The sequence below is a fragment of the Alligator mississippiensis genome, chromosome 1 (assembly GCF_030867095.1).
Source record: "Alligator mississippiensis isolate rAllMis1 chromosome 1, rAllMis1, whole genome shotgun sequence".
Classification (NCBI taxonomy): Eukaryota; Metazoa; Chordata; order Crocodylia; family Alligatoridae; genus Alligator; species Alligator mississippiensis.
In genome coordinates, this window is record NC_081824.1 from 157,460,165 (window position 1) to 157,486,977 (window position 26,813).

General features: G+C 40.2%; 1 protein-coding gene across 1 annotated transcript in view; it reads left to right on the forward strand.

Annotated features, from left to right (window-relative positions):
* Positions 1-13,254, forward strand: part of FMN2 (formin 2) — a 271,921-nt gene extending 258,667 nt beyond the window's left edge. Inside the window, exons 19-20 of the mRNA XM_019500542.2 lie at positions 9,585-9,666; positions 11,201-13,254. Of these exons, the coding sequence (XP_019356087.2) occupies positions 9,585-9,666; positions 11,201-11,227 (109 nt within the window). The 3' untranslated portion in view covers positions 11,228-13,254. The remainder of the gene's footprint in view (positions 1-9,584; positions 9,667-11,200) is intronic.
* Positions 13,255-26,813: the final 13,559 nt, after the last annotated feature.

Below are 26,813 nucleotides of genomic sequence, written 5' to 3' on the forward strand. Positions count from 1 at the left end.
TGATGCCCAAAGGGCCCCTTAGTACTTACCTGGGGTGTACTGCTGCATGTCTTGCAGTTTGTAGGTTCTATACTCTCTCCATCTCCTCCCCATCTCCCGTCATACTTAGTTTAAAGCCTGATGTAGGAGGTCAGCCAACCTGTAAGAAAAGAGACTCTTACCTTTTGCGGAGTGATGAAGCCCATCACATCCCAGGTAGTCCCCTGCATGCAAGTGCAGTTTGTGGTCCAGGAAGACAAAACCCACATGATGGCACCAACTACAGAACCATGGGTTGACTCCTCTGACACAGGTGGCATGATGACCACTGACCAGGAGGTTTGACAAGAAGACCACTTGTGCCCTCGTCTTCCTAAGCCCTGTTCCCAGAGCTCTGTACTGGGATATGGTCTGGACTACTCCTGGCCGCATCATTTGTTCCCACATGGATAAGGACGTTGGAATAGTTGTTAGAGGGCTGGATGAGGTCAGGAATTCTCACTTTGATGTCCCTGATCCTGGCTCCGGGATGAGTGCAAGAAATAGAGGAATCACCAAGTTGAGAAATGTGAATGGTAGCAGAGGGTTCAAGATGTGAATTGGTAGAAACAAGTATTGGGATGTAGATCAAACAAACTGTGGTAAGTCTTGAAAGTGAAAATCAGGAGTCTGAACTCTGGGTACAAAGACCCAGGAAGCTAATGTCAAGGGGAAGAGGGAATGTTTTAGTGAATTATATTTCCTGTGTGTGTGTGTGTGTGTGTGTGAGAGAGAGAGAGAGAATATGAAAGCTAGTTTCTGAAACCAATGTTACATCTTAGTAGTGTGCATGAGTAAAGATGCTTGTAAACTTTATTTTTTTTGTTGACACTGCTGTCAGTCATCTCCTCTTTCATGATTATGAAACCTGTGACCTACTTTTTCCCTAATTGAGTAGAAATTGTGAATATGTTCAGTGGTTTTGGATAGCAATATCAAAAATGGAAAAAAAATCTTGGCCTGGCTGTGTAGCACTTGGAGAAAACACACTGAGGAATATAACATGTGGGATACCAAATCAGATCAGCCTTATGCCTTCCCTTGGCTATAACCAGCTGCATTAGGGAAGGTTCAAGAAGTCCTGCTGTTGACAGTTCTGGAATAGTTTCCCCAGAGAAAATTTCCTCTCATTATTTAGAGGTTTGTTTCTGCCCTGAAGCATGAGATCTGATACCCCTTCCACAATTTTGGTTTGTTTACTAGTAGAATTTTGTACATTCCTCCTCTTTGTTTCAGATATTTAATGGCATTTTCCCCCTTTTGTCTTGTTTCCTTTTTTTAAGAAAACTTTATTTTATCTGGCTAACAGCATATTTTGGGTGGCTGCAGGTGTTTTTCTCTTCAACTTTCTGCATTCCTTATAGCTTTTTAAATATTTCTGATCTCTTTCTGCTCTGTATTTTTAAGTATTACTAATCAGTATTATGTTAAGTACTTAGTAACTAAAATATACATTGTATTACCAAAATATGTTTACTTTTCTACTTTATGATGAACAGGTTTTTTATGATATCCTTCAATGGAACAGAGAGTGAATGTGAGAATATGGTTCTCTCTTCTCTACTTTTTGCTAACCCAATTTTGAAAAGCCCTTTAACATGCATAGTGTTAAAGTGCACTGCAAGTACAAAGGATAATAATTTCCACAGTTCTCAAACAATTTAAATAATCAATAAATCCTGGGCACTTACATTCATATATTACAGAGCATGACAGTTAGTAGAGAAGGGAGATTTATAAAGGAGTTCCACTTCTGAGAATTTGATTTACTGGTGAATTCGTTCTCCAGACCATTTAATCATGGACAAGAAAAAGACAAATACACAGACTCCTGGGGAAGGGAGGGAACTACTGATGATATTTTAAAGTAATTTTCCAACTAATTTTTAAATATTACCCTTGCTCATGGCTCCAAAGGGAACTGTTTTTCTGTCCTTCTGATTCCTGTCATTTTTAGTAGTGACAAGTCTTCCTCCTCCTCTTTCTGAAGAGAGAGGTCAGTACATTTTAACTTTAAATTAAGAAAATCCTTGAATTCAGTTTTCTATCAGCCTTTATAATATATGTTTGCATGTTGCTAGTTCAGTTGTTTTTGGATCTAGCATTGCAGAAGGACAGCTCCAGATCTGTCTGGGTCAGGGCTGGAGCCATAGTTGAAGATAAATGGTGCAGGCAAGCGGGGACCAGGCTTCACAGTCTCCCCCCTCCCCCCTCCACCAAGTGACACACTATGGATATCTACCATATGCCCTCCATCATGTAGTCTCTCCCCCATGCTTCTGCCACCATGAACTCCCTCCCATGCAGCATGAGCCACCCTGGCTTGGGGCAGGAGGTGACCTGGCTCTGGCTGCAGCCCTGGGCCTGGGGCTGAAACTAAAGCTGAGCTGCTGCCTTCCCTGGGCCAGCATTCAAATCTAAGGTGAGGATTCCCCCTACATCTTGGATTTGAGTAGATTGGGTAAGAAGAGAAGAATGCATACACCTGCAAAATCACAAAATCCCTCTCATTTTACCAGACTTCTAAATACTTAGGGACAGAAATTGTAATATACGAGTACTGAGGATACAGAAAAGGTATTGTATGATGGAAGATCCTTCCTCATTAGTTACATTAAAGCTTTTTTGCAAGATGTCTAATACAGTTGGGGGAACTAAAGGCTTTCCAGTGGAACCAGAATTTCAGCTGTAATGTACATGTATGTACATTGCAGAATTATAGAATTAATTAGAAATTGCACAGGGATATATATATATCTTCTCTGGTCTTCTCTCTTATTCTAATCATGTCATAGTTACTTATAGCATACATACATAGTTGCACATAGTATACAATATATATATATATATATACACACACACACACACACACACACACACAGAGGGATGGATATATATATATATATATATATATAGATATGTGTGTGTGTATGTACACACACACACACACACACAGAGGGATGGATATATATATAGATATGTGTGTGTGTATGTACACACACACACACACACTGTATACTATGTGCAACTACGAATGTACACTATAAGTAACTATGACTTTATTGAAATAACAGAGAAGACCTGGTGGGATAGCTCACATGACTAAAGTGCTATCGTGGGTGGGTACAAACCAGGGGTTGTCAACTGGGGGTATGTTTACCCCCAGGGGTACTTGGGAAGGCCCTAGCAGATATATGCGGGCAGGCGGGGACAGAGTGCCACCACCCCGTGCTACCGCCACCTCCCAGGAGCAGGACCAGGGCAGGACGAGGGCAGCAGTGCCCCTCTGTGGGCCACACAGGTGCCACCCAGCCGGTTGGACATGGGGAGGGGAGGGAAGCTTGCACATGGCAGCAGCCGCCACCACCATCTACCAACCCCGCACTGCTGCTCCATGTTCCATACTGTGTCCAGCCACATGCCACAACCCCCTCTCCCCCACTCCGCATCCAGCAGCTGTGGGTACACTTATTTAAAAATGTTGGAAACCCCTAGTATAAACTGTTCAGGAAGGACGGGCTGGGGAGAAGAGCTGGAGGAGTTGCATTTTACGCAAAAGAGCCATATGACTGCTCAGAACTCCATGCTGAAACTGGGGATAGGCCTGTTGAAAGTCTGGGTTAAGATTAGGGAGGAGAGCAACAAGGGTGATGTTGTGGTGGGTGTCTGCCATAGACCATCAGACCAGGAAGAAGTGTTTGATGAGGTTTTCTTCAAACAGCTAGTGGAAGTTGCCTGATCACAGACCCTGGTTCTCATGGGGGACTTCAGTCCCCCTGACATCTACTGGGAGGGCAATACAGCAATATGCAGGCAATCCAGAAAGCTTTTGGAGAGTTTTGGGGACAACTTCCTGGTGCAAGTGCTGGAGCTGCCAGCTAAGGGTATTGCTGTTCTTGACCTGCTGCTCACAAACAGGGAAGAATTGGTGGGAAATATATTAATGATGGCAACTTGGGTAGCAGTGACCACAAAATGAATGAGTTCAGGATCCTGAGGAAAGGAAGGATGGAGAGCAGCAGAGTAAGGACCCTAGATTTCAGACAAGCAGACTTCGACTTGCTCAGGGAACTCATGGGCAGGATCTCCTGGGAAGCCACTCTAAGGGGGAGAGGAGTCCAGGAGAGCTGGCTGTACTTTAAAGAAGCCTTACTGATTGTTCAGGATCAAGCCATCCCAATGCACAGGAAGACTAGCAAGTACAGCAGAAGACCAGCTTGGCTTAGCAGGGATCTCTTCAGTAAGCTAAATCACAAAAAGGAAATTTATAAGAAGTGAAAACCTGGACAAATAACTAGGGAGGAGTATAAAAGCATTTCTTGGGCATGCAGGGATGAAGTCAAGAAGGTCAAAGTTCAGTTGGAGTTGCAGCTAGCAAGGGACATGAAGTGTAACAAGAAGAGTTTCTACAAGTATGTCGGTAGCAAGGGGAGGATCAGGGAAAGTGTGGGTCCCTTACTGAATGGGTGGGGCAACCTTGTGACAGGTTGCAGAAAAGGCTGAAGTATTCAATGCCTTCTTTGCCTCAGTCTTCACAGACATGATCAGCTTCCAGACTACTATACCAGGCAGCACAGTTTGGGGAAGGGGTGAGAAGGCAACAGTGGTGAAAGAACAGGTTAGGGATTGCATAGAAAAACTGGACATATACAAGTCCATGGGGCGAGATAGGTTGCACCTGAGGGTGCTGAGGGGGTTGGCTGATGAGCTTGCAGAGACATTGGCCATTATCTTTGAAAACTCATGGCAATCCGGAGAGGTCCTAGATGACTGGAAAAGAGCAAACATAGTGCCCATATTATAAGAAAGGGTAAAAGGAGGATCTAGGGAACTACAGACCAGTCAGCCTCACCTCAGTCCCAGGAAAAATCATAAAGCACATGCTCAAGGAATCTCGAAGCACTGGGAGAAGAAGGTGATTAGGAACAGTCAGCATGGATTCACCAAAAGCAAGTCATGCTTGACCAACCTGGCTGCCTCCTATGATGAGGTGACTGGCTCTGTGGAGATGAGTGGATGTGGTATACCTTGATTTTTAGCAAGGCTTTTGATACTGTCTTCCACAGAATTCTTGCATGCAAGCTAAGGAGTACAGGCTGGATGAATGGGACTGTAAGGTGTATAGAAAACTGGCTGAAGCATCGGGTTCAGAGGCTTGATGGGTTGGCAGCTAGTAACAAGTGGAGTGCCCCACGGATTGGTCCTGGGTCTGGTTTTGTTCAGTATCTTCATCAATATCTTTCAGTTTCAGCAACCTGAAAGATAGCATAAAGTGCACCCTCAGCAAGTTTGCAGATGACACCAAGCTGGGGGGAATAGTAGATATGCTGGAGGGTAGGGCTAGGATTCAGAGTGCCCTAGACAAGTTGGAGGATTGAGCTGAAAGAAATCTCATGAGGTTCAACAAAGACAAGTGCAAAGTCCTGCACTTAGGATGGAACAATCTGATGTACCAGTATAGGCCAGGGGCTGACTGGCTGGGCAGCAGCTCTGCAGAGAAGGACCCTGGGGGTTACAATGGACAATAAGATGAATATGAGCCAATGGTGTGCCCTTCTTGCCGAAAAGGCTAATGGCATATTGGGCTGCATTAGTAGGAGTGTTTCCAGGAGGTCAAGGAAAGTGATTCTTCCCCTCTATTCAGCACTGGTGAGGCCGCATCTGGAGTACTGTGTTCAGTTTTGGGCTCCTGACTACAGAAAGGATGTGGACAAACTGGAGAGAGTCCAGCAGAGGGCAACCAAAAGGGTGAGGGGGCTGGGGCACATGACTTACAAGGAAAGACTGTAGGAACTGGGTTTATTTAGTCTAGAGAAGAGGAGACTGAGAGGGAATTTTAATAGCAGCCTTCAGGTACCTGAAGTGGGGTTCGAAAGTAGATAGAGCTGGCCTGTTCTCAGTGGTGGCAGATGACAGAACAAAAAGCAATGGTCTCAAGGTACCACAAGGGAAGTTTAGGTTAGATCAGGAAGAATTTTCTTACTAGGATAATAGTAAAACACTGGAACAGGTAACCCAGAGATGTGGTGGAATCTCCAGCCTTAGAAGTTTTTAAGGCCCAGCTAGACAAAGCTTTGGCTGGGATGATCTAGTTGGGGCTGGTCCTGCCTTGAGCAGGCAGTTGGACTAGATGACCTCCTGAGGGCTCTTTAAACCCTAATTTTATATGATTCTATGATCTTTGTGTAAGAATTGAATAATTTTATGTAGAATTTATTCTGTAACACATGGTGTCTTATAGAATATAACAATTCTACTTCTTCTGAACCTTTACCAAGAATACTGACCAACAATAAAGCTGCATGGGTCTCTTAAATCTGACAGAGCAGTAAAAAAATAGACAAATTAGCCGAAGGTATACCTGTAATAAATTCTGTTTTTCTTTGGTTTGGTTAAAATTCAGAATGTCAGCCAAACTCGGCCAGTTTTGGAATTTGTCAAAATTCCAGTCAGTTCTGGCTATAGTGTTAGCATATCTGATTCAGAAACCACAGCGTTCTTTTTAGAATTGAGGAAAAATTGGTGCCGGATTGCTAAAACCTTCTTCTAAAAAAAAAGTGGAAATTTAGTGCACTATCTTGATGAATTACTTATAGGGGATACCATTTTCTTAAAAGATAGAGGGCTAAATTTCAAACTTTTTCAGGAGAATGTCTTGCATTTGAGAGCTTGTCTAATTCTATCCCAGCTCTGCACCTGGTCCAATAAAAAGATATCACCTAAATAAGTCCTGGCCTCTTGCATAATTCCTGGACCAACGTGACTACAACATCCTTCTAACACTACCAGACTTTTTCAGAAAAAGTTTTGAACTATCCAGCATTGTTTTGTTTTGTTTTGTTTTCCCCTTCTCCATTCTAAAGAAAATATTGTATAGGCATGCCATAAACAGCTAGAATTCTTTGGGATCTGCTGAGGAATTTCTTGACAGCTATTAGTACCCAAGTCACCAGCTTTGCACTGAATTGTAGTCCATGACACAACTGTCACATGAGATAAATAAATAAATACCATGGGAAGTTTGTTTTTTTTTTCCAAGAGGGGTGTTCGTAGTGGGGACAAAGGGTGGAACTAAAGCTTCCCTGATGTTACAGGAAAGTAATTTCTGAATCAGAGTGATTGATTTAGAAGACGTTACTGTGTATTCTACGCTTACCATCTGCCTTTGGCATTAGTAGCTGTTAAGGGTAGTCTCAGTATTACTTAATATTACACATCAACTCAATGAGTTAAGTAATACATACTGGGCCCCTGGGTGTTGTGCTGATTTACACCATCTGAGGTGTGTCAGCTGAGAATTTAACTTGTTTGAATAAAAGTAAGGTTTTTCATTTCTTGGTACTGATTGTAGCTTCCCTGGAAAGAAAGAAAATGTTACACAGACTCTTCTGCATTAATCTTTGCAGTAGTAGCTTTTGAGGACTTGAAATGCATCTGATTACAAAACAAAAGATCACAGGAAGATTACTCAAAATGCTTTTCTCCCTTTGCGTGGAATGATGAAAGCTTATGGAAGAATTGATTAGAAAGGGGTAGGCAGCAGTTTGGGAGAGGAGAGTCCTGCAAACTTGGACTGCATTTTATTTAATCAGTACAATAATAATCCTGTGCTATAAAGCTATCACCACTTTTTGGCTGCCACCTATATTGAACCCATTTAAAATACCTTTCATAAAAGTGCATTACTTGGCTGTCTAGCGTTTTTCCAAACATTCTGCATATACTGCATATCACCAACCCATCTGCTTCTTGGTTAAACTGGAAGTATTTCAGTTTCAAAGCATAGTGCTTAGACATCTCAATTTTTCTTTTAAAAGTAAGTACAATTAAAAAGGTTACTGCATTTTTGCAGTTTCAAATGCTGAGTGCAAAATATGGTATGTTTTAGTTAGTGGGATCTCATATTGCTTTTTATAGTCACATTGAAATAGCATACATGCAAGTGGTTTGGATAATATCCAGGAGGAATCAGCCCAAGGGTATATCATTGGTCTCTATCATTCCTTCACTATGTTTTTATGTTTTTTCTCACTGTCGAATAATGATGAAAGGGCAAAGCAGGCTGTATTCAAAACACATTGATGTTAAGTAATTGATGTTAAGTAATTCAAAGCACATATTGATGCAAACCAATGAGGGGTTTACCTAACTTCTGGTTTTCTGTTCTTTTTTTTATATAACTATCCTTTGCCAAAGCATTAACACATTTCAGACCACTAGGAACATCATTTTTAAAGGATTTGAGTATAAGTCTTTAAAATGTAAACGTTCACTAATAGTGTCCTGCATCCTGTCTATGCTTCAAGAATCTGGCCACACCTCTTTTATCTATGTCAGTCAAATCTTAGTCAAGTAAACTTGGCAGATTACCATGAAGATCAAGTTCTAGTGAGAAGAAATTAACAGCCCCATCCAGCTGGACCCAGAAGAGTTAACTTCATTGGGTATCATTTTATTAGGTACTAACTTGCAGCCCTTTGCCACACAGACATTTTTTGAGGCAAGGAATTTGATTACATGAGATCCTCAGCTCTGAAATGTGTTCCTCTATTTTGATCCAAAATATTCCATGCGTCTACCCTTATAACACACTGCAAAGTCTACCTGTTTACCTTTTGGAGAGGAAGGAACATAGTAAGGAATCTATTTTGGGGGCAGGGGTGGTCATTAATTGTAGTTGTTGTCAGCCTGGGAATAAGGAGTAGCTTCTAGTTTTATTTTTCATGTCTGTTTGGCAAAGGTACATGAGTAGGCATGAGCTTTCTCGGGTTGTTTTTTTTTTTTTGTTTAACATAATTCAAAATTGCATACATCAAAATAAATAAGTACTTGTGTGAATAAGGATTGCGTAAGTGTCTGATTCTACCATGCTTTTATAGGCTGTGTATTGCCTTAGAAATGTCAACTCATAGTAGTAATTGATCTTAATGATGATAGATGTTGACCAGGTCCTTCAATTTTAAAGCAATCTGAAGCTAATTTTTTTCCTATTTTATTTTTAACGTAAAAACAGTTTTGAAACAAATTCCGTTGCAAATGTGAAAGCAAAGACTGGAATTGCTGATGAATTGTGCAAATGTCTGTCAAAATGAATTATGTCATTAGGTATGGAAAAGATAATTTGGAAATAAGTGTTCAAGAATAGGCACTATTTGAAACATGCTGGCACTGAAATGATGACAAATCCTCTAAAAATATAGAAAATGAATGAGGAAGATGCAAGATCTAACGGGAACTTTGGTAAACCAGGTTTTGTGTCATGGGTATATTTTTCACCCTGATATTTGCATCCTAATCTCAATAGTTTACAAGATGACTTGATTTATTTGCAATCTTCTATTACTATAGGAATCTTTCTTGCTATATGACACAATCATCTTGATAGAATAATAAAAGCAGCTACTGACTCTCATAGGCATTTTGCAGACCACTGAAGATTAATATCTGGAGAAAAGGCTACATATCTGTGCTTGTCAAAATCTTCAGTTCTTCTATTGTGCTGTCCATGGCAACAATCTCATTGTCCAAAACAGCTTATTAAAAGAAAAATAAATCTCTCTTTTCAGAGTTAAAGCAGCAGAGGAAGTATGCAGGCAGAAAAAAGGGAAATCACTTTACAATATAAAGCCAAAACATGACTCTGGAATTGTAAGTGGAGATTGTGTTTATCTTAATAATAATAATAACAATAGTAGTAGTAATACTACTACTACTACTACTAATAATAATAATGTTAAGCATTCCTTTTCTTTTACCATTTTACATGTACCTTTTCCTGACATCCTTACTTACTTTTATTTATTTTCAAACTTGTTGTCTGGATATAATATGTTCATAGACACTGTCAGTGTGACAAAGCTGGTTACTGAAATTTTATATTTATGCAAAGAAAAGGTACAGCCCAGGCAGTGGCAGTGCTAATTTCCTCCTACTGCCCTGCCAAAGACACCTCTGTGGGCGAGATGGTAGTTTAGTCTTCAGGTCTTCTGAAGCTGCAGAGCATGAAAGTGGTAACACTTTTTTGTGGTGTGGATGGCTTTATCCAAGGAACAGGTTACTAAAGAGTTACTAGACACCAGTGGCTTTTGGTCAGACCCAGTTAGGTTTGGAAAGTAAGACTTGGACAGAAAAGATACTTATACTATTATTCTCTTGAGCAAATACAGTTCATACCAACTAGGCCCTGTTCTTGTAGATACTTATATACTTACATAATTTGAAGTGCACCAGTCTTATTGATTTCAGTGCACTAACTTGAATGGTTAAAGTTAAAAGTGTTTTCAGGATTCTGACTTCTTTTAGAGTGGCTGGAATTTTTCTCTGGTAGAATATCTATCTGGCTCCTTACATTAAAAAAAAGCTACTGTATTGTTGCCTACCCATCTGTTTTGCAATACTTCAAAATGAATGACTATTTCCTTAGTCATGATCTCCCCCCCCCCAGAAACATGATTCAGATTATTTTGTATTTAATGCTATGTTATAATGATTATGTTACAAAGGTTACTATGACATGTGACACATATCCTTGAAATGAAACGTGTTGTCATTTACCATAATCTAGTTAGCATAATCTGACACAGGAAGAAGGGGAATTGTTGTTATTGTTTCTTATTGTAGCTGCTTAGAAAGAACTGGTGGTGGTTACTGCTACAGGAAATGTAAATGGAGTAACAGTTCAGCTAAGTCTTAGTTTACAAACGTTATTTGTAATAAGATCAAGATGTAAGTTTAAGAAAACTTGTTGGTTTGAGGGTTTTTTCTGCCAGTATGTAAAATCAAAATCTTATGAATTCATGGTATTCTTTCAAACTCTACATGTATTATACAAAACATTTATTATTACTATTTGTACTTTGATAGCACCTGGAGGTTGCAGTTAGAAATAAGGTTTCCATTGTGTTAGGTACTATATGTACATGTACGTGCAAGATATAAATGTGTGTGAAGAAAGCTATTTCTATACACAAGCACCCCAATTAGTCATCTTGCAATTTTAAATCTAGTTTGAGCTGGAGTGATTTTTGAGGAAGGGAGGCTGTTTGGGGTTGTCTTTAGTACACTTCTATATGAGATATAATTGAAAGTTAGCCTAATTTTGTGCTTTACATATTTATATAATTCATAAGCCTAATGATTATAAAATAAATACTAAGTTTTTCTTTTTGGTCTTTTTTTTCAGAAAGCAAAGATAAGTATGAAAATATGAGAGAAGAAAAACAAAAACTATTGCCACCTGTTTAATATAATTCAGTATGTCAGGGGGATGGGGGAAGGAAACTACATCATCCAGATCGTTTGTTTTCTTGATCTTTTCAATTTGCTTTTTATTCTCTTTTTTTTTTTTTTACTAATTGATGTTACTGTACATTCATGAATGAATGTAATCACTGTAATGGAGTGCCCAGCAATAGACTAGTTATGGACTTGAGACATCTTCCCTTTACCTTGTATCTCCTTTCTCACTCAAAAACTAAAAGAAAAAAAAAAGATATTTTGTATGATTCATGGTATAACACCAGTAGACCAAAACAGCATGCATAAGACACAGTATCTGCATCAGTTCAGAACATGCTGAAAATTACATTTAGTTGAACTTCATAAGCATACTACTTGATACAATAAAACCGTTTCATTCCTACTGGCAACATCCATCTAACACAAATACTCCATGGCATTGCACTTAGATTAGGGAAAGAAATGTTACTTCTAGTGAATTGTTTGTATCCGTTTCATGTCAACATTTGCAGTTTGTATTTTGAATTGTTAAGTGCTGTTTATACAGTATAATCAATGCTTTCCCAACTTGTCTGGTTGCCCTCCATGACTGAATATTTGTGGAACAAGATGCTTATCATAACTATCTTTAAAATCGATAAGGCAGCATACTTTTACTTCATCTTTTGGCAGACAATAAAGAGTGGGTGGTGTGGGATTCAAAAAACCAACACCAAAAAATGTTTACGTGAAAATATAGAAAAGCACAGGAGTACTTCAGAGTGTAGAAGAGACACTGGGGTATTATAACATGCTAATATGTCAGGGAGCTGATCTGTTTACAAAAATAAAATAGAAAGGTGCATTACAGTTGAGTCATACAGGGTTCTTGTAACTACAGTGTTTCTAACGTTGCATAACTTCCCTTTCTGAGTCAGCTTTTCAACTGATTTAATATTAACATTTAAAGAAACACATAGGAACTGGTATTTAAAGAATACAGTAGTCAAATCCAGTGACAGAATAATGGCTACTGGCTAATTAATGTCAATTTTACACTTAAACATCAGAGATGTGAGTTTTATCTCCAGCAATCTGTATGCTTGGCTAGGAGGCAATAGAAATCTGACTAGGATTTAATTGCTACGTAAAATCTGAAAATTAACCTAAGGAATTATCAATGTTGATTTGTTGAGCCAGTAACACCCTCCCCTATGATGTAACTACTGAGCTCAATAGGAATAAGCTTTGTAACATTTCTCTTCCAAAGCACTCTTCTTGGGAGCAGCCAATGCATGGAATGGCTTGGGTGTACATGATCACAAATCCTTAGCCTGGAAAGCACAGGGGTAACATAAATTTGAGGTCTAATCTGCTGTGGTAGATTATTCCCTGTCTAGTCTAGTGCATCATAAGACATTCCTGACTGTCCAGAAGTTAATATTCTGTACCACATGTCATAAGGGCAGCATAAAATATGACCTCAGGAATCTGTTTTTCCTCACTTATACCAAGCACTAGAAAAGTTGCTTTTTTTCACTTATGTGAAAAATAAGTCTCCTGTTGCTTGATAAAACTATGTGAAATTCTGTGCTCATGGTAATTTCTGGAAAGGATATGGTTACCAAGAACTTAGTTCTAAAATATTGTGTTGTTGGGAATAATGGTATTTTTGGGGAAAGGGAAAAGAGGAGATTATTTACTGTTATGAGTAACCTATGGAAAGTAACTAAAAAAATAAAGCTATTTGAATGGCACTGATTCAAACCCATGTTTGTATTTATGTACACTATAGTCTTTTGCTCTTAACTTTTGCATTTATTTTTATTTAAGTGCAAGGATGCAGTAGCATGTTTTGGTTTTGTAGCTTTCCTGTTCCCTTCAGTACCTACAGTATGTATATTACCATACTAAATTAAATAATAGAACATCTAACAAAGAGCGCTATGTGCAATACTGTATTTAGTGTTTCTATTTCAATTTTTTTAGAATGTTAATTTATATGAAAATAAAAGGAATAATGAAACCAAAGTTATTGTTTTGGTTTGGGTTTTTTTCCTTCCGCTGGTCACTATGTTCCATTCTGGTACACCACATATGCTGCCCAGGAGCCAAATTCTTTTTAATCTGCTGTCCTCAAAAGATTATCCTATCCAAAGAACTGTTGTGATTCATCTGTGGAGATGGATGGACTTGTACTTCAGCAAGCATGAGATTTGAGGGCAGTAATCTACAGTTGTATGGATTACTGATTCTCTTTCACAGCAGGGTAATAGAGGAGCCGCCAGAGCTCTGTTCTGTTTTGTTCTATATAGATTGCATACCACCACCATATCTCTAAGGTTTCACTGCCTTCCTTCCAGTAGCTCATTGAGGAATGTAACTAGTATCAGTCATATGCTTTTTATTCTTTCTCTTCCATGATATCTATGAAGTGGCTATTTTACCTGGATACATACAGGATTCCTTATTACAGTCTAATACAGAGATACTAGGACTTGTTCCCACAAATATAGGTAAAGTAGCAATCTGAAATGGATATTTAGAGGAAAATATTGTGTATGTACCCTACCCTGAAATAGCATAGCATACTTCGAAGTAGCACATCACATACCATCAAAGAATCTCTTTACCATTTCAGTGGTGAATATCACAAGTTATATCCAAGCAATCTATTTCTAAATGAACTGTTTCAAGAGGTGGCAGTGTCTCACAGCATAAAATACAAGCTGCATCGGTGGTTTCTCAAGTTGTTCACTCTGCCAAGCCAGCTCTTCAGAGCAAAGAGAGATCTTCAGATGTCTTCCCTGCTGGCCTGGACTCCATACCTAATATTGAGGCTGTTTTACTTGGTAGCATGGGGGAAAATGGGTCTATGGGTCTTGTTCGTCTAGATTTTTGTATTGCACCCATTGTCATAGTATTTTTATATTAAGCCACCAGTACATTTACAACAGTGAAATATGGCATTAAAATGACAGATGCAGCAATTTTCTGTGTAATTCCCCACTCTGGCTATTATTATATAAAATGATCTCTCATAATTGCCTGCAGTTTGAACTAATATTACAGTTAATGATGAAAGCAAAAATAAAGAACGATGCTATTTTAGACTTGGGGTTGGTAAGCATTATAGAAAGAGAGGAGCTGGTTATAGTGGCATGATCCAAAACCTAAGTTCTTTTTCTTATTTTTTAATGACAATGATAATATAGTTGAATCGTAGGGCTGGAAGGGACCTTGAGGGTCAACTAGCCCAAGCCCATGCAGGAATACAGTTCCTAAATTATCCGCGGCCAATGCTTATCCAGCTGTTTCTTTAAAACTTCCAGTGAAGGAGATTTCACAACCTCTAAATCTGCTTTGTTAGATGTTTCCATGTTCTGCCCACAGTAGCAGAGAACAATAGTTCTCCCTTTTCTTCATGGCAGCCTTTCAAACATTCTTAAACTGTAATCAGATCCTCACTTCATCTCATTTTATCCAAGCCCAGCATACCTAGTTTTCAACCTTGCCTTCCAACCTTGCCTCCATTTATCATTCTTCTCACCTGCCTCTGAACCCTTTCCAGCTTCTTCATATTCTTAAATGTGGATGATGATGACAATGATCACAGGGGGACAAAGGCTGTATGCATAAAGGAGAACTAGAATATCAAGCTGGAAGAACTGGATCCCTTTTAGTACTGAAGTAATAGAAATTTTAAAAAAATCAGTTGTACAAATTGAAAGGCTGTGCACTTGGAGATAGTAACAAGATTATTTTTCTTTAAAGTAGGAGCTTATCAGTGGAAGTGATGAGAAAAAAGACCTGGTTATTCCAGGATGTGCCTTTTTAAAAGGCAAAGATGATACAAGGATGTTGCGGGTAAGGTATTTCCAATACTGAGGGGAATGATTAATAATATTTTCCACAACAGCTGTGAGAACGTATCTGGAATGCTGTGCAGAATTCTGGTCACCCCCGTTCAAGAAGAATGGTAGAGGATCAAGAAAACAGACTCTATCATAGGATAAGCAACTCAAATATCTACTCTACATTAAGCTTAGAAAAATAATGGCTGACACTAGGGTAATGAGTATCAGAGGATAAATGATAGGTAAGAAAAGGTATTTAAGCTAAAGGACAAATCTGTCATAAGAACAAATGGGTATAAACTAGCTATGAATAAATTTAGACTGGCAAGTAGAAGGTTTCTCTATTTCAGAGCAGCCTTATATTTGAAATAGTGTTGGCGGGGACAAGAAGTTTTAAGATTGATCGCTTTAAAGAAATATTTGGTGTATTTGCCTACAATAGTAGACACTGGGTTTTGGCTTTAGCTTCAGGAGGTGCCTTCTGGGCTAATAATTGTTCCCTCCTCCCTCTGAATCTTTTCTACCTGCTTGCTTTCACAAGGGCAAGTAGTTGCATAGGCTTTTAGACTGCTCTATGCATTTTGATCACACTAATCTTAAACATTTTCTGCCCAGGCAACCTACTTCTGCTGATCACCATGGGAAGACAAAAGACAGTGTCAGTGTTTGAAGGGCCCTTTTAGCCTTGCCAGTCAGTGGTAGGTGTAATAATACATAAGACTAGAAAGTAGTTTCTTCCAGATGGAAAATGTCTTTTTTTTTTTTTAAGCACCAAATCTCAGAATGAAAGGCTGATGAAGGAACAAAGATTCTGAGTCTCCTAACTCTTTCTGTGCAATATATAGGGAATTTGGACCATCATGTGTTTTGTCACTCACATGACCTAGGCTGACGTTCATAAAGACGCTTAGGTTAGATATGCAAGGTTCTATGGGTCTGTGATCTTTTATTAGAGCAACTAAATACTTGGAAAAAAATATTTGCAAGCTTTTGAACACAAACACCCTTTTTCATGCATTGGGAGACTCTGCTGTTGTTCTGAGTTTTCCAAGGTAGCAAAGAAGCTAAAAGTGTGACACAAAGTCTGTGAAAATGTAAATGAATGAAAGTTTGGAAGACAAAGAGGTATGATAGGAGAGGAGGGAGGGGTTTGTGTGAAGGAATGCAAATTGTCAGCCTCAGGCAGGTGAATCAGATGTCAGGCAGGTTTAATGTGTCATAAATCCATTGTCTATATAAAGTTCATTATTTTTTGTATCTAGTAGATTTATGAAGTGAAGTTCATAGGCTTATCTATGAAAGGTGTTTTGTAAGTTCCCTCTGAGGATTAGAACTGAGAGATCAGAGGAGGAGTGATTTATTTGTGAGAAGGTGGTGCCCATAAGTAATTGGATACTTTTCTTTCATGGATTTTTGGTGTGCTTTCATTCTGGTGCGCAGTTGTTGTTTAGTTTCTCCTACATATTTTCCATCAGGGCATTTGGTGCAGTGGATGAGATATATTACATTTCTGGAGGTGCATGTGTAAGATCCAGGAATGGTGGTGGTTCTGTTGTGGAGTGTAGTAATTGTGGGGGTGGTGGAGATGTGTCGGCAGGTTTTATATTTCTTGTCCTGGCATAGTCTGGATCCATTAGTTGTGGTTTGGGTCATAGGGAGTTTGCTTCTTATGATGAAGTTAGCGAGTTTGGTGCTTGTTTAAAGGCTAGGATGGGAGTGGTTCTGGAAAGATCTCTAAAAATTGGATCTTCTAGTATGAGTTGCAGTTGTTTGAGGAGTTTCCATATAAGTTCCAGGGATATTGATCATGGTGTCCAAAGAAGAAATGTTGGTGTTGGAGTATTCAAGGGATTGTCTGATGGAGAGGTGATGATTATTGATTTTGTGATGGAAATCAGGTTTTTAGTCCCAATGATGAAGATGTCATCTATATATCTCAGGTATAGCATGGGTGTGATGGTGCAGTTCATGTGGAATTCTTCTTCTTTGCAATTAATCCATTTATCATCGACTGCAATGGTAAGTTCAGTGCTTAAAACCCCATGTGAATCTTGGTAATTCTACGGTTACAGTTCAGCTGAATGGGGGGTTTGAGGTACTACAGTTTGGAGCTTGTTACCTACAGTGCCAATTAAATGGCATTAGGGTGCCTAAGCTCTTTTTTGGATATAGCCCTAAACTACCAAAGGGACATAGAGCTAGACCCTAATTACAGTTTAAGATACCTAATGGAACAAAACCCACTTATATGCCTAGATTTGTTCGATGTCTCTGTTATAAGAATAGCCCTATATGTGTGCACTTGGCCAGCTACCGCTCATGTTCAGAAATAACCCAGACTGGCTACCTTAGCATCTCACTTCTACCTATGCTCTTTTGTGATTGGCTGGGAGATGCCTATACTACACCTTCATTCCCATTTTTTTAAGTGAGGTCAGTGCACACCTGGTAACTTGTGATCTTAGAAAAATGGGATCTCTAAGGGCATTTGGTTCAAGCCCCTGCACAAATTCAGGAAGGAAGTCAGGCTGATCAACCTATAATTTCTTAGGTCCTCCTTTTCTAACTTTTTTAACAGGGGCACTAGGTCCTTTGGAAACTTGCCTGTCTCCCACTAATTTGTAAATATTATTGCCAATATTTCCAGGATCATTTAAAACAGTTCCATCAGCATCCTGGAATGATCTTTGTGAGGCCATGCCGACTTACATACATTCAAAGTAATAAAAAGCATGCTACTGCTTTCTTCAGCTATTGTGACCCTAAACCTTTCTCCTGCTTTACCAATATTATTTTTGTTATCTGTCTGGTTGCAGCTTATTTGCTCTGTGAAGCAAGTAGCCATTGAGCAGCTCCACCTTCTTTGCATCTTCTGGTAATAGCTCACCCAGGCTATTAAGCAGTGAACCCATAGCTTCTTTGAGCTTTATTGTCTACCCAACATACTGATAGAATCCCTTTTGCTTGTTTTTAACATGTTCACCAGGTGTAACTCTTTTTTTTTAACCTTGTCATTACTTGCTATTGCTTGATATACTCCCTTAGTGACATGTCCTGCTTTCCATTGCCTGTACACTTTCCTTCTGTTTTTGAGGCATTTGTGAAGTTCCTTTTGTTAGGCAGATAAGTCTCCTACCGTTCTTAAATTGCTGCTATGTTCAAATAGCACCTTGTTGAGCTTCCAATGCTATGCCCTTTAGAAACTGCTAGCCCTTCCTTTAATCCCTTCATGGATTAAATACATGGAGTTATACTTACCATTTCTCAAGGATGTGGTGTGGAAAATAGAAAAGAGTCCAGTAAGGACACCACTAATGGAATCTTTCCCACCTAAATTGAACCTTCTCCTATACAAACTACTGCTACTGTCCTTGAGGACTGAGATATAGAGTTGGAGATAGGAGTTAATCAGAAACTCCATTAAAGGAATCTTCACCTGCATGATCTAGATCCTCTCTCTATATAAACTCACTCTCTCTGTCTCTCTCAAAAAAAAAAAAAAAAAAAAAAAAAAAAAAAAAAAAAAAAGAGATAGAGATCAAGGGCTGTTTTCCATCCATTATACCCAATAATCCAGAAGGTAGAGGACACATTTGGTAGGCCTACCAACTTTCAAATCCTCCACCTGACTAATTAGGAGCAGAGACTTGAATGCCAGAAAGTGTCTTAATCACCAGGCTACTCTGTAATCTTGGTGGATGGTGGGGGAGGGGATGCATTTCTCATTTGGAAGCTGTTCACTTGGTATAATAATTAAATATTCATTATAGAGAAACATGAACCTGACTCTCCCACAATCTCAAATAATGACCATGATCACCAGGCTATAGAGTCAGCCAGACAGTCTCTCTTGCTCTCTAGTCCAATAAATATTTAATTGTTTATACAAAGGAGAGACTAAGACAGTGAAATACTTAATAGCTTGGCAGGTAGCAACAGAGGTGACTTGGTTTCAATACCTGCTCCAAATATGACAGTGAGAGTGTAAAATAAGGCTTCCAATTGAATGCCTTAACTCCTTGGATGTTGTGTAAAATGAACAGTGACAAAACATCTCATTCCTAACCTGGTGGGCACACTACAACAATGCCTACTCAGTCTTGACCCCCATGTCCCTTAAGTCAGGATACCAGCTCAGACATTGAATTTGAGACTCTTGCATGAACCTGAGCAGTTCAGTAGAATTAAGACAACATGCAAGTTAAGGTTCTAAGTGGCACTTAAACACTGGATTTAAGTACCTTTGCAGGTAGCTAACGAATCAATTTGCTCATTATCTGCAGCATGAAAGTTCTCCTGCAGCAATTAATGGGGCTTGGAGCCTATAGTTCTGTTTTGTAGAATTACATATCATTTTACATTTCAAATAGTGTTCATTGTATTACATGGAGGGGAAAAGTCAGGATGGTCATAGAATATTTGTCAACTGAAGTACAGAAAGCTCTATCATAAGAGGTGGGGGGGAGAGGTTGAGATGCTAAGAAAACATTGATTGGTTTGTTGTCAATATTTGCAAAGTCAGCTGCTTGTCTACCAGGAATACTGCAGCTAAAATTTCCAGACTTAGTTCAACACAAGAATGACACATTACCCACCATTATTTAAGCAAATAGCATCATTTTAAATCGTGGCTTTCATGCCTCAGATGCAGATGTGGCTCATTGAGAATGAGAATTCCAGTGTGGCTTTTATAACTAGCTATAAAAGGCTTGTGTTGTTTTCCTTTACAAATTGAAACCTTCAGGAAGCCTGATACTTTGGTGGTTATGTGCCTTGTGATGATACTTAAATCTTACATAGCACTTTTCATCCTTATTGCTTCAAGCACTTCACAAAGCACATTATTAACAAACCCAATTTACAGATGAAAAAACTGAGATACACAGTGCAAAAGTCTTATGGAGGGGACAGGGATAAAGTTGAAACTTAATTAGTACAAAGCAACTTTGTCCACTTTACTTAGAGGACTGTAATTTCCTTTAGCTTAATTGGGAGGGAATATGTAACAAGTCCCAACATCATTTGTTATTGACAAGGAAAAGGTATACACGACTGGGGCTGAGGAAATGTACACTATTTAGATGCTTGTTAAGGATGGTAGGTGCTCGGAAATCTGTCTATAGTTCATCCAAGTTCAAGTTCCAATAGGGACAGTATGTAGATCATTCAAATTTGAATGCTGGTGTTTTATTTTTGTTCCTTTTTGGAAAGGAAATATTAAGGCTAAACTTTCCATTATGAAGGCTTTTATAAATGCAACTCTTATTGTAATCAATGGGGTTTTGGCTCCTATGGAAGCTTAGATCATCAAAAGCTACTTATGTCCTATTTAAAAAAAAATGACGTGCACTTCTGAGAATCTTACCAGAAATCCAATTAATAGTAGTTAAGTCACGTTACTTTCAAAATAGTACTGAATACCTTTAAAATACTTCAATTCTACATAACACATGACTCTGCTTGAGACCTCATGTTCTGCAACCGCTGGATTTGCCAATTATTATGAAATGCTTGCAATGCACTGCTTTTTGGAGAAGTGTTCCATCTATGATACTTTAAGACCACTGTTACCCTTGGCAATGCATAGAGGATGCACCCCCTGAGATTGGCAGTGCACCCCCTGAAAGAAGCGCTGCTGTTGCTGCTGACACCACCTGTTGGCAGTCACCGCTCGCCACTACCCCCACCTTCCCCACTGCTGACACCGCCACGGCTGCCTGTGGGCAGTTGTCATGCCCTCCCAGCCTCCGGGGGCACACATCATTCATGACCATTCCATTAGTATATGAATATCTGACATACAGCCAGTATTGTATTTATGCTCCCAACACGCCAATGTTGTAGAGAAGTCTGAGGGCTGGGTGAGCTTCAGAAATGTGAGAAATGGTCATCACTGATTCTTTCTGAAAGCACAGGCAGCTTGCCCACCAAAAGTAGCTATGGGTTTGTCAACATTAGAGTCGTGTACCTGTAACTAGTTAATAAACAAGTTAACTACCTTGAAGTAAAACTTGTCTGGAAACTCCTTATTTGTTTTTTCCTGGCTACATTGATAGTTTATTTTAGGCTGATCAGGCATTAACTCAAGGTACACAAGGTACAAGTGCAGACATCCTCTGAAAGAAGCTAACATGTCCCATATTATAGTCAGCCATTGCACAATGACAGGATATAGCTTCTTCCCTTGCTCCCCACGCTCCCAACTTGGCACAGATTACATTTTGTTGCAGCCAAATATCCAGGCCTAAATTCAACTGTGCCTAAGCAATGTTGGATCCTATGCCCTGGAAGGTAAGTGGCTAGGGAAAAGAGTGACTTCAGGTATAATTACATGTTCCATTTCAAATATGTTACATGCTCCTGTAACAGATGAGTCCACCCATTTAGGCAGGAAAAGATGAGCCAAGTGCCCTCTAAGCATCACAGAGAGAATTTTCCTCAGGTGAAGATTGTCTCCAGCTGGCGTTAGGCAGTTCATGTTGTTAGTCTGCTCCACAAGGCTAATACCTGCCATTTGCAGTCTTCTAGTATCCCAGTAGGTACTGCTTCCAGCTCATATGGGACCTCTTCCCCCTCTCTCCCCCCTGCCCTTATGGACTGGCTATCATAGTGAATTCTACTGTCCTGGATGGACAGCTGGGCAGCTGCAGGTGAGGTGAGAAGGGGGTGACCATGGGGAGAGGGGGTAGAGAACAGGGGTTAAAGGGGAAGTGGGGCAGGAAGGGGGGAGGGAGCAGCACAGGCAAGATCTGGACATGTGGAAGGCAATGCTGGCCAGATCCTGGCATGTGCAAAATCTGAGCAAGAAGGCTTGGCAGGTCCTCATCCTGGAGTAGAAGAGGCTGAGATGGGCAGGCACGGAGCAGGTTTGACAGCTGTTAGCCACGTTCCTACTTACCAGCTGTGTAGCATTATATCAGAACTGTGCACCTTAGAGATAATAGTAATATGTGACTATTTACATTGTGTGTTAACTTTTACACTGCCTACCATTCTTTACATGCGTGTGCTAACTGTTGTATACCTACACCTGAAGAAATGAAGGCCCTTCTACTTTCTAGTATGGTTGCATATTCATTCGAGTACTTAAGTTATGCAGAGAATGGGACATCCAGGTTCTAGCTCCCTTTGCACATGGGAAGGCATATCAGATCTATTTAAGTGCCAGAACTATTAGTCTTTCTTTTCAAGTAGCATCTAACTACTCTTTGACACTGGAGGATGGCAATGCTAATTATGGTCTTAGCTGAATAGTCTAGCCCTATACACTTGTATAGGGACTGAGAGATCCAAGTTCCAGCCCCACTCCCAAACCTCTCTCACTTCCCATAAAATGCCCTTCCCCTTCCTGTGGAAGTTGGACCACTGGGCATCCAAGAAGGAAAGAAGCATGGAGCCAGAAGGAATGTTGCTCAGTGACATGGGTGCTTTTCTGAAATGGAGGGAATCTTGAAGCTTGGTCTCACTGGTGTTTCTAACTAAGTAGCCCAAAAATTTCACTTAGCTAACTAATTTCTTGTATGTAGGTGTCACTTACCTGCATAAAAGTCGAGGTGGATTCAGGCAACCATTTTTTCTTCCATCTTCCTAACAGGATTCATTTTATTCCTCTGCCTCTTTCTACAATGGAAAGTCAGTTAGATAACAGTGTATATACTTCCTTCACTGTTCCACAGTAATAGGGCAGATGGTTGGGGTGCCACAGCTAGAGGTCAGTTCTTAGCAGAATAGACAGAACTGCAGACGGTTTGTCTTGCTCTGCCTAAAGTCTGTTGAAGCAGCTAAGGGGAACATGGGAACCAAACAGATGAGAAGTCACAGATGCTGGCTACATGATTCCTTCTTTCCCAAAATACATGTAGGAGTAGCATGATCTGAGCCACTCCACCTAGACAACATTAGAAGAGCTCAAGCCCAGTGAAGCATAACATAATTACTCACCTTAAAACATAGTTGACACTAAAAGGAAAAAAAAAACAACAACTGTATTTTAAACCAATGGCTATTTTATAAGTTTGTGGCAAAGGAAGAATGGAATGATGGGTGATATTTCATGGTAGTCAGTATTATAGTCAATGTTGCAGTGAAATTATTCTTATTGCAGTGGAGTGTATGCCCCTTTGCTCCAATTAAAACTTCTAATCTTCATTTTCACCATTTCTAGTCTTTGTTCTTCAGATCAAAACTACAATTTTGGACCAATTTTAGACAAAAACTACATGGCCCACTGCCCGTTTCCTGAGACCTTTCATTTAAGAACTTTAAGTTGTAAGTGTTGTAGTGATGCTTTAGCCATGATGGTCCAAGAAATCTGTAAGAGGCAAAGATTTTTGTGGGTAATAGACTAAGACAAGAAGTTACCTTAGCTATGCAATAACCTATATCACCCATTCTTGATTCTCACATATAACTTAAAGGTTTGTTTTGAATCCTATGCAAGATTGCCCAGTACAGAAGTCTGCAAATGAAGGCATCAGAGTTCCAGAGTGGAGACCGGCACTTCTAGGAAAGAGGAAGGGAAGCTATCCTTGGAACTTTTGCTATTTACTATTTTTCAGCTGGAAAAGACATTTTCCAAATTCAAGTAAATCTGTGCCTACTGTCTTGAATAGGTTATCATAACAGCAGTTCTCTCTTCTGCATAGAATGGGAACTCCTTAGGTGAGTCAGGAACCATATACCACTAATACCTAAATGGAGATTTTTCTTGAGTTCAAGTGGCAAGGACCATTTCTTTTTGAAAGAGGAGGATTTGCATCTGTGGTTGCTTTTAACAGGGTGTTATGAATTACTACAGTATAAAGAGAAACTGGTGCTCTTTGGATGCTTTTTGACTTGTATAGCTTTTCATTAAGGTGGTCTAATTATTTCATATAAACATATCACAGTTAACCTAGAGCTAGGTGCTGATCCATGATGCAATTGATGCCATTTTTTTTGTGTTTTTTTTTTTTTTTTGGGTGGGGGGAGTTTTTTTATTCAGATTACAATTTTTACTTGTTTCCATTTACATTAGTTAGTTATTACTAGTATGAACTTCTAGAGAAGCACGAGTATGGCCAAATAAAAAGTTCTGTCCATAAATAAATTCTGTTACCATTATCAGAAAGAGATTAGTTCTACAAGATATTCTCAATTACCTGCATACCTGTAGAATTACATTTTTTCTCTAGTGCATTAAAACAAAACAGAACAAAACCTTTCAAAAGGTGGTTATTCTGTTCAATTTGGGTACATCATCACTGGTTTCATTTACCTTTATGGGATTTTTCCACTAAAAAGTGTCATGGGCACTGCATAGTTTTGGTTATTACATTGAAAAAAAAAGTCACATGCTGGCCACTGTGTCATCTGCTGCAAATCATCCTCTAGCCAATCCCCAGTCAGCACCTGCTTTGGTAGCAATCCACTACTCTCCCTCCCCATCCCCAACCTAAGGCAAATGCAGTGTAAGTAAACAGAGAGAGCAAACAGGGCAGTTTGCAAGCAGTTCACAGGAAGCAAGAGGAGGAAGGGGAAGAGGAGCCAGGTACCAAGCACCAGATCCTGCTCTGGGAATGTAAATTAAAGGTTGCTTCTATTTGGCTTGCTAAGTGTTTGGGTGTATGATCTGAGCACCTGGAAGTGCTACTAGCTGGGTGCTTGCTGCCTGTGCCTGACAAAAGCCCTAACAAGGGGCAGAGCTAGTCCAGGCCCAGGAGAGTATAAAAGGAGATGGCAGGTCAGTTTGCCACCCCACTCTTTGAAGGGGAGCCTTTATGGTAAGCTCTTTCTTTCATTAACAGTAACATATGTATTAGTAGATAAAATTCAGCAATTAGACCAATGCTTAAGCCCTGTTAAAAGACTTGTTTAATTAGAGTCTAGCATAAGGAAAAGTTTGCTAGAGAGCTTGCCTGGAAACACTCTCACCTTCCTTCACTGTAAGTGTGGTGAAAGGAAGCAGGTTAGCAGGGAAAAGGGAACCTTCTGGGACCAAGGAGTAATGAACAGGTCATCTTATGGGGGCATTTGCTAATGAAGGTCTACTTGGAAAAAAGGGCAAGAAGAGAGAGACAGTGGATTACGGGATCCAGAGAAATGGCTAAAGGACATATGCAATGCCAGAGCCACTGCCACTTCCAACTCCTCCTCTGCTTGCACCTGTGAGGTATCTGTCCAGGCAAGACAGCTCACTGTTGAGGCTTCAGCCCTGGTCCCAGTTTGGTGCTGTGGAGACTGTGACTTGCAGGTTCCTTCCAATGACAGCCAGGTGGAGGAGTGCTTGTGATGTGAGCAGTGCCTCCTGATGGTATCCCTCAGGGTGCAGGCAAGAGAGCTACGGGAGGAGGTGGTGAGCCTGTAAAAATATCCTCTACCATAAGGACTTCATTGATCCAATGCTAGAGGAGATTTCCAGCAGTGAAAGGACTGCCAGAGGCAGCTCTAGAGAAGGAAAAGGACATGAACTCCCAGGAAGGTGGAAGCTGGAACTTTTTTACCTCTGGCAGCAAGCAGAAGTCTTCATTTCCACCTGCAGCAGTTTGCCTGGAGAACAGAGATGAAGCCTGAGCAACAGAGGAGGAGGATTGAGACCACTGTCACTAAGCAAAAGCTGTAGGTGGTGCTGGTTGGAGCAGGGGATGGAGGCATCCATCTGCTGGCCTGAGCTGTTGTCTTGGGTGGTCTGCTGCTTGCCTGGAGCCCAGATCTGAGATGCCATGGAAGGATTACCAAGACTCATCCAGTCCTCTGACTACTAGCATGGGGCTTATCCATGCGGGCATGAATGATACTGCCAGAGGGGACCTTGAGCAGATCACAAGTGACTACAGGGCTCTGGGGTGCAAGAGTGAAGGGGACGGGGGCTCAGGTGGTGTACTCTTCAGTCCTTCCAGTCAAGGGGAAGGGCCCAGGCAGAAGCAGACACATCCTGCAAATCAATGCATGGCTCTGGAGGTGGGGTCATCAGTAGTTTTAGGTTCTTTGACCATGGGATGTTCTAAGGAGGAGACAGGATCCACCTGATAAAGAGAAGGAAGAGCATCTTCAAAAGCAGGCTTACTAACCTAGTGAGAGGGGTTTTAAATTAGGCTCACTGGGAAATGGAGACCAAAGCTCTGAGGTAAGTGGGGAAGCGCATGGTGACTTGTAGGAAACTCAAGCAGGAGGGGGAAACAGGAGAGGCCTTCTCATTCTTCCTGAGAAAGTAGGACAATCGGCTTGTTACCTCAAATGTCTGTACACAAATGCACAGAGCCAGGGAAGCAAGTAGGAAGAACTGGAAGTCCTTGCACAGTCATGGAACTGTGACATGATTGGAATAATAGAGACTTGGTGGGAGCTTGCATGACTGGAGCACTGTCTTGGATGGGTACAAATTGTTCAGGAAGGACAGACATGGGAGAAGAGGAGGAAGAGTTGCACTTTATGTAAAAGAGTTGAATGATTGCTCAGAGTTCGATGATTGCTCAGAGCTCCACTATTAAACTGGAAACACAAGCAGGAGGGGGAGAGCAACAAGGGTTATGTTGTAGCAGGTGTTTGCTATAGACCACTAGGATGCAGTGAATGAGACTTTCTTCTAACAGCTCATTCAGGTTTCCTGATCACAGGCCCTGGTTCTCATGGCGAGGGCCATCAATCACTCTGATGTGCTGGGAGGACAATACTGTAGTGCACAGGGAATCCAGGAAGTTGTTAGCAAGTGTTGGGGACAAATTTCTTATGCTACTGTTAGAG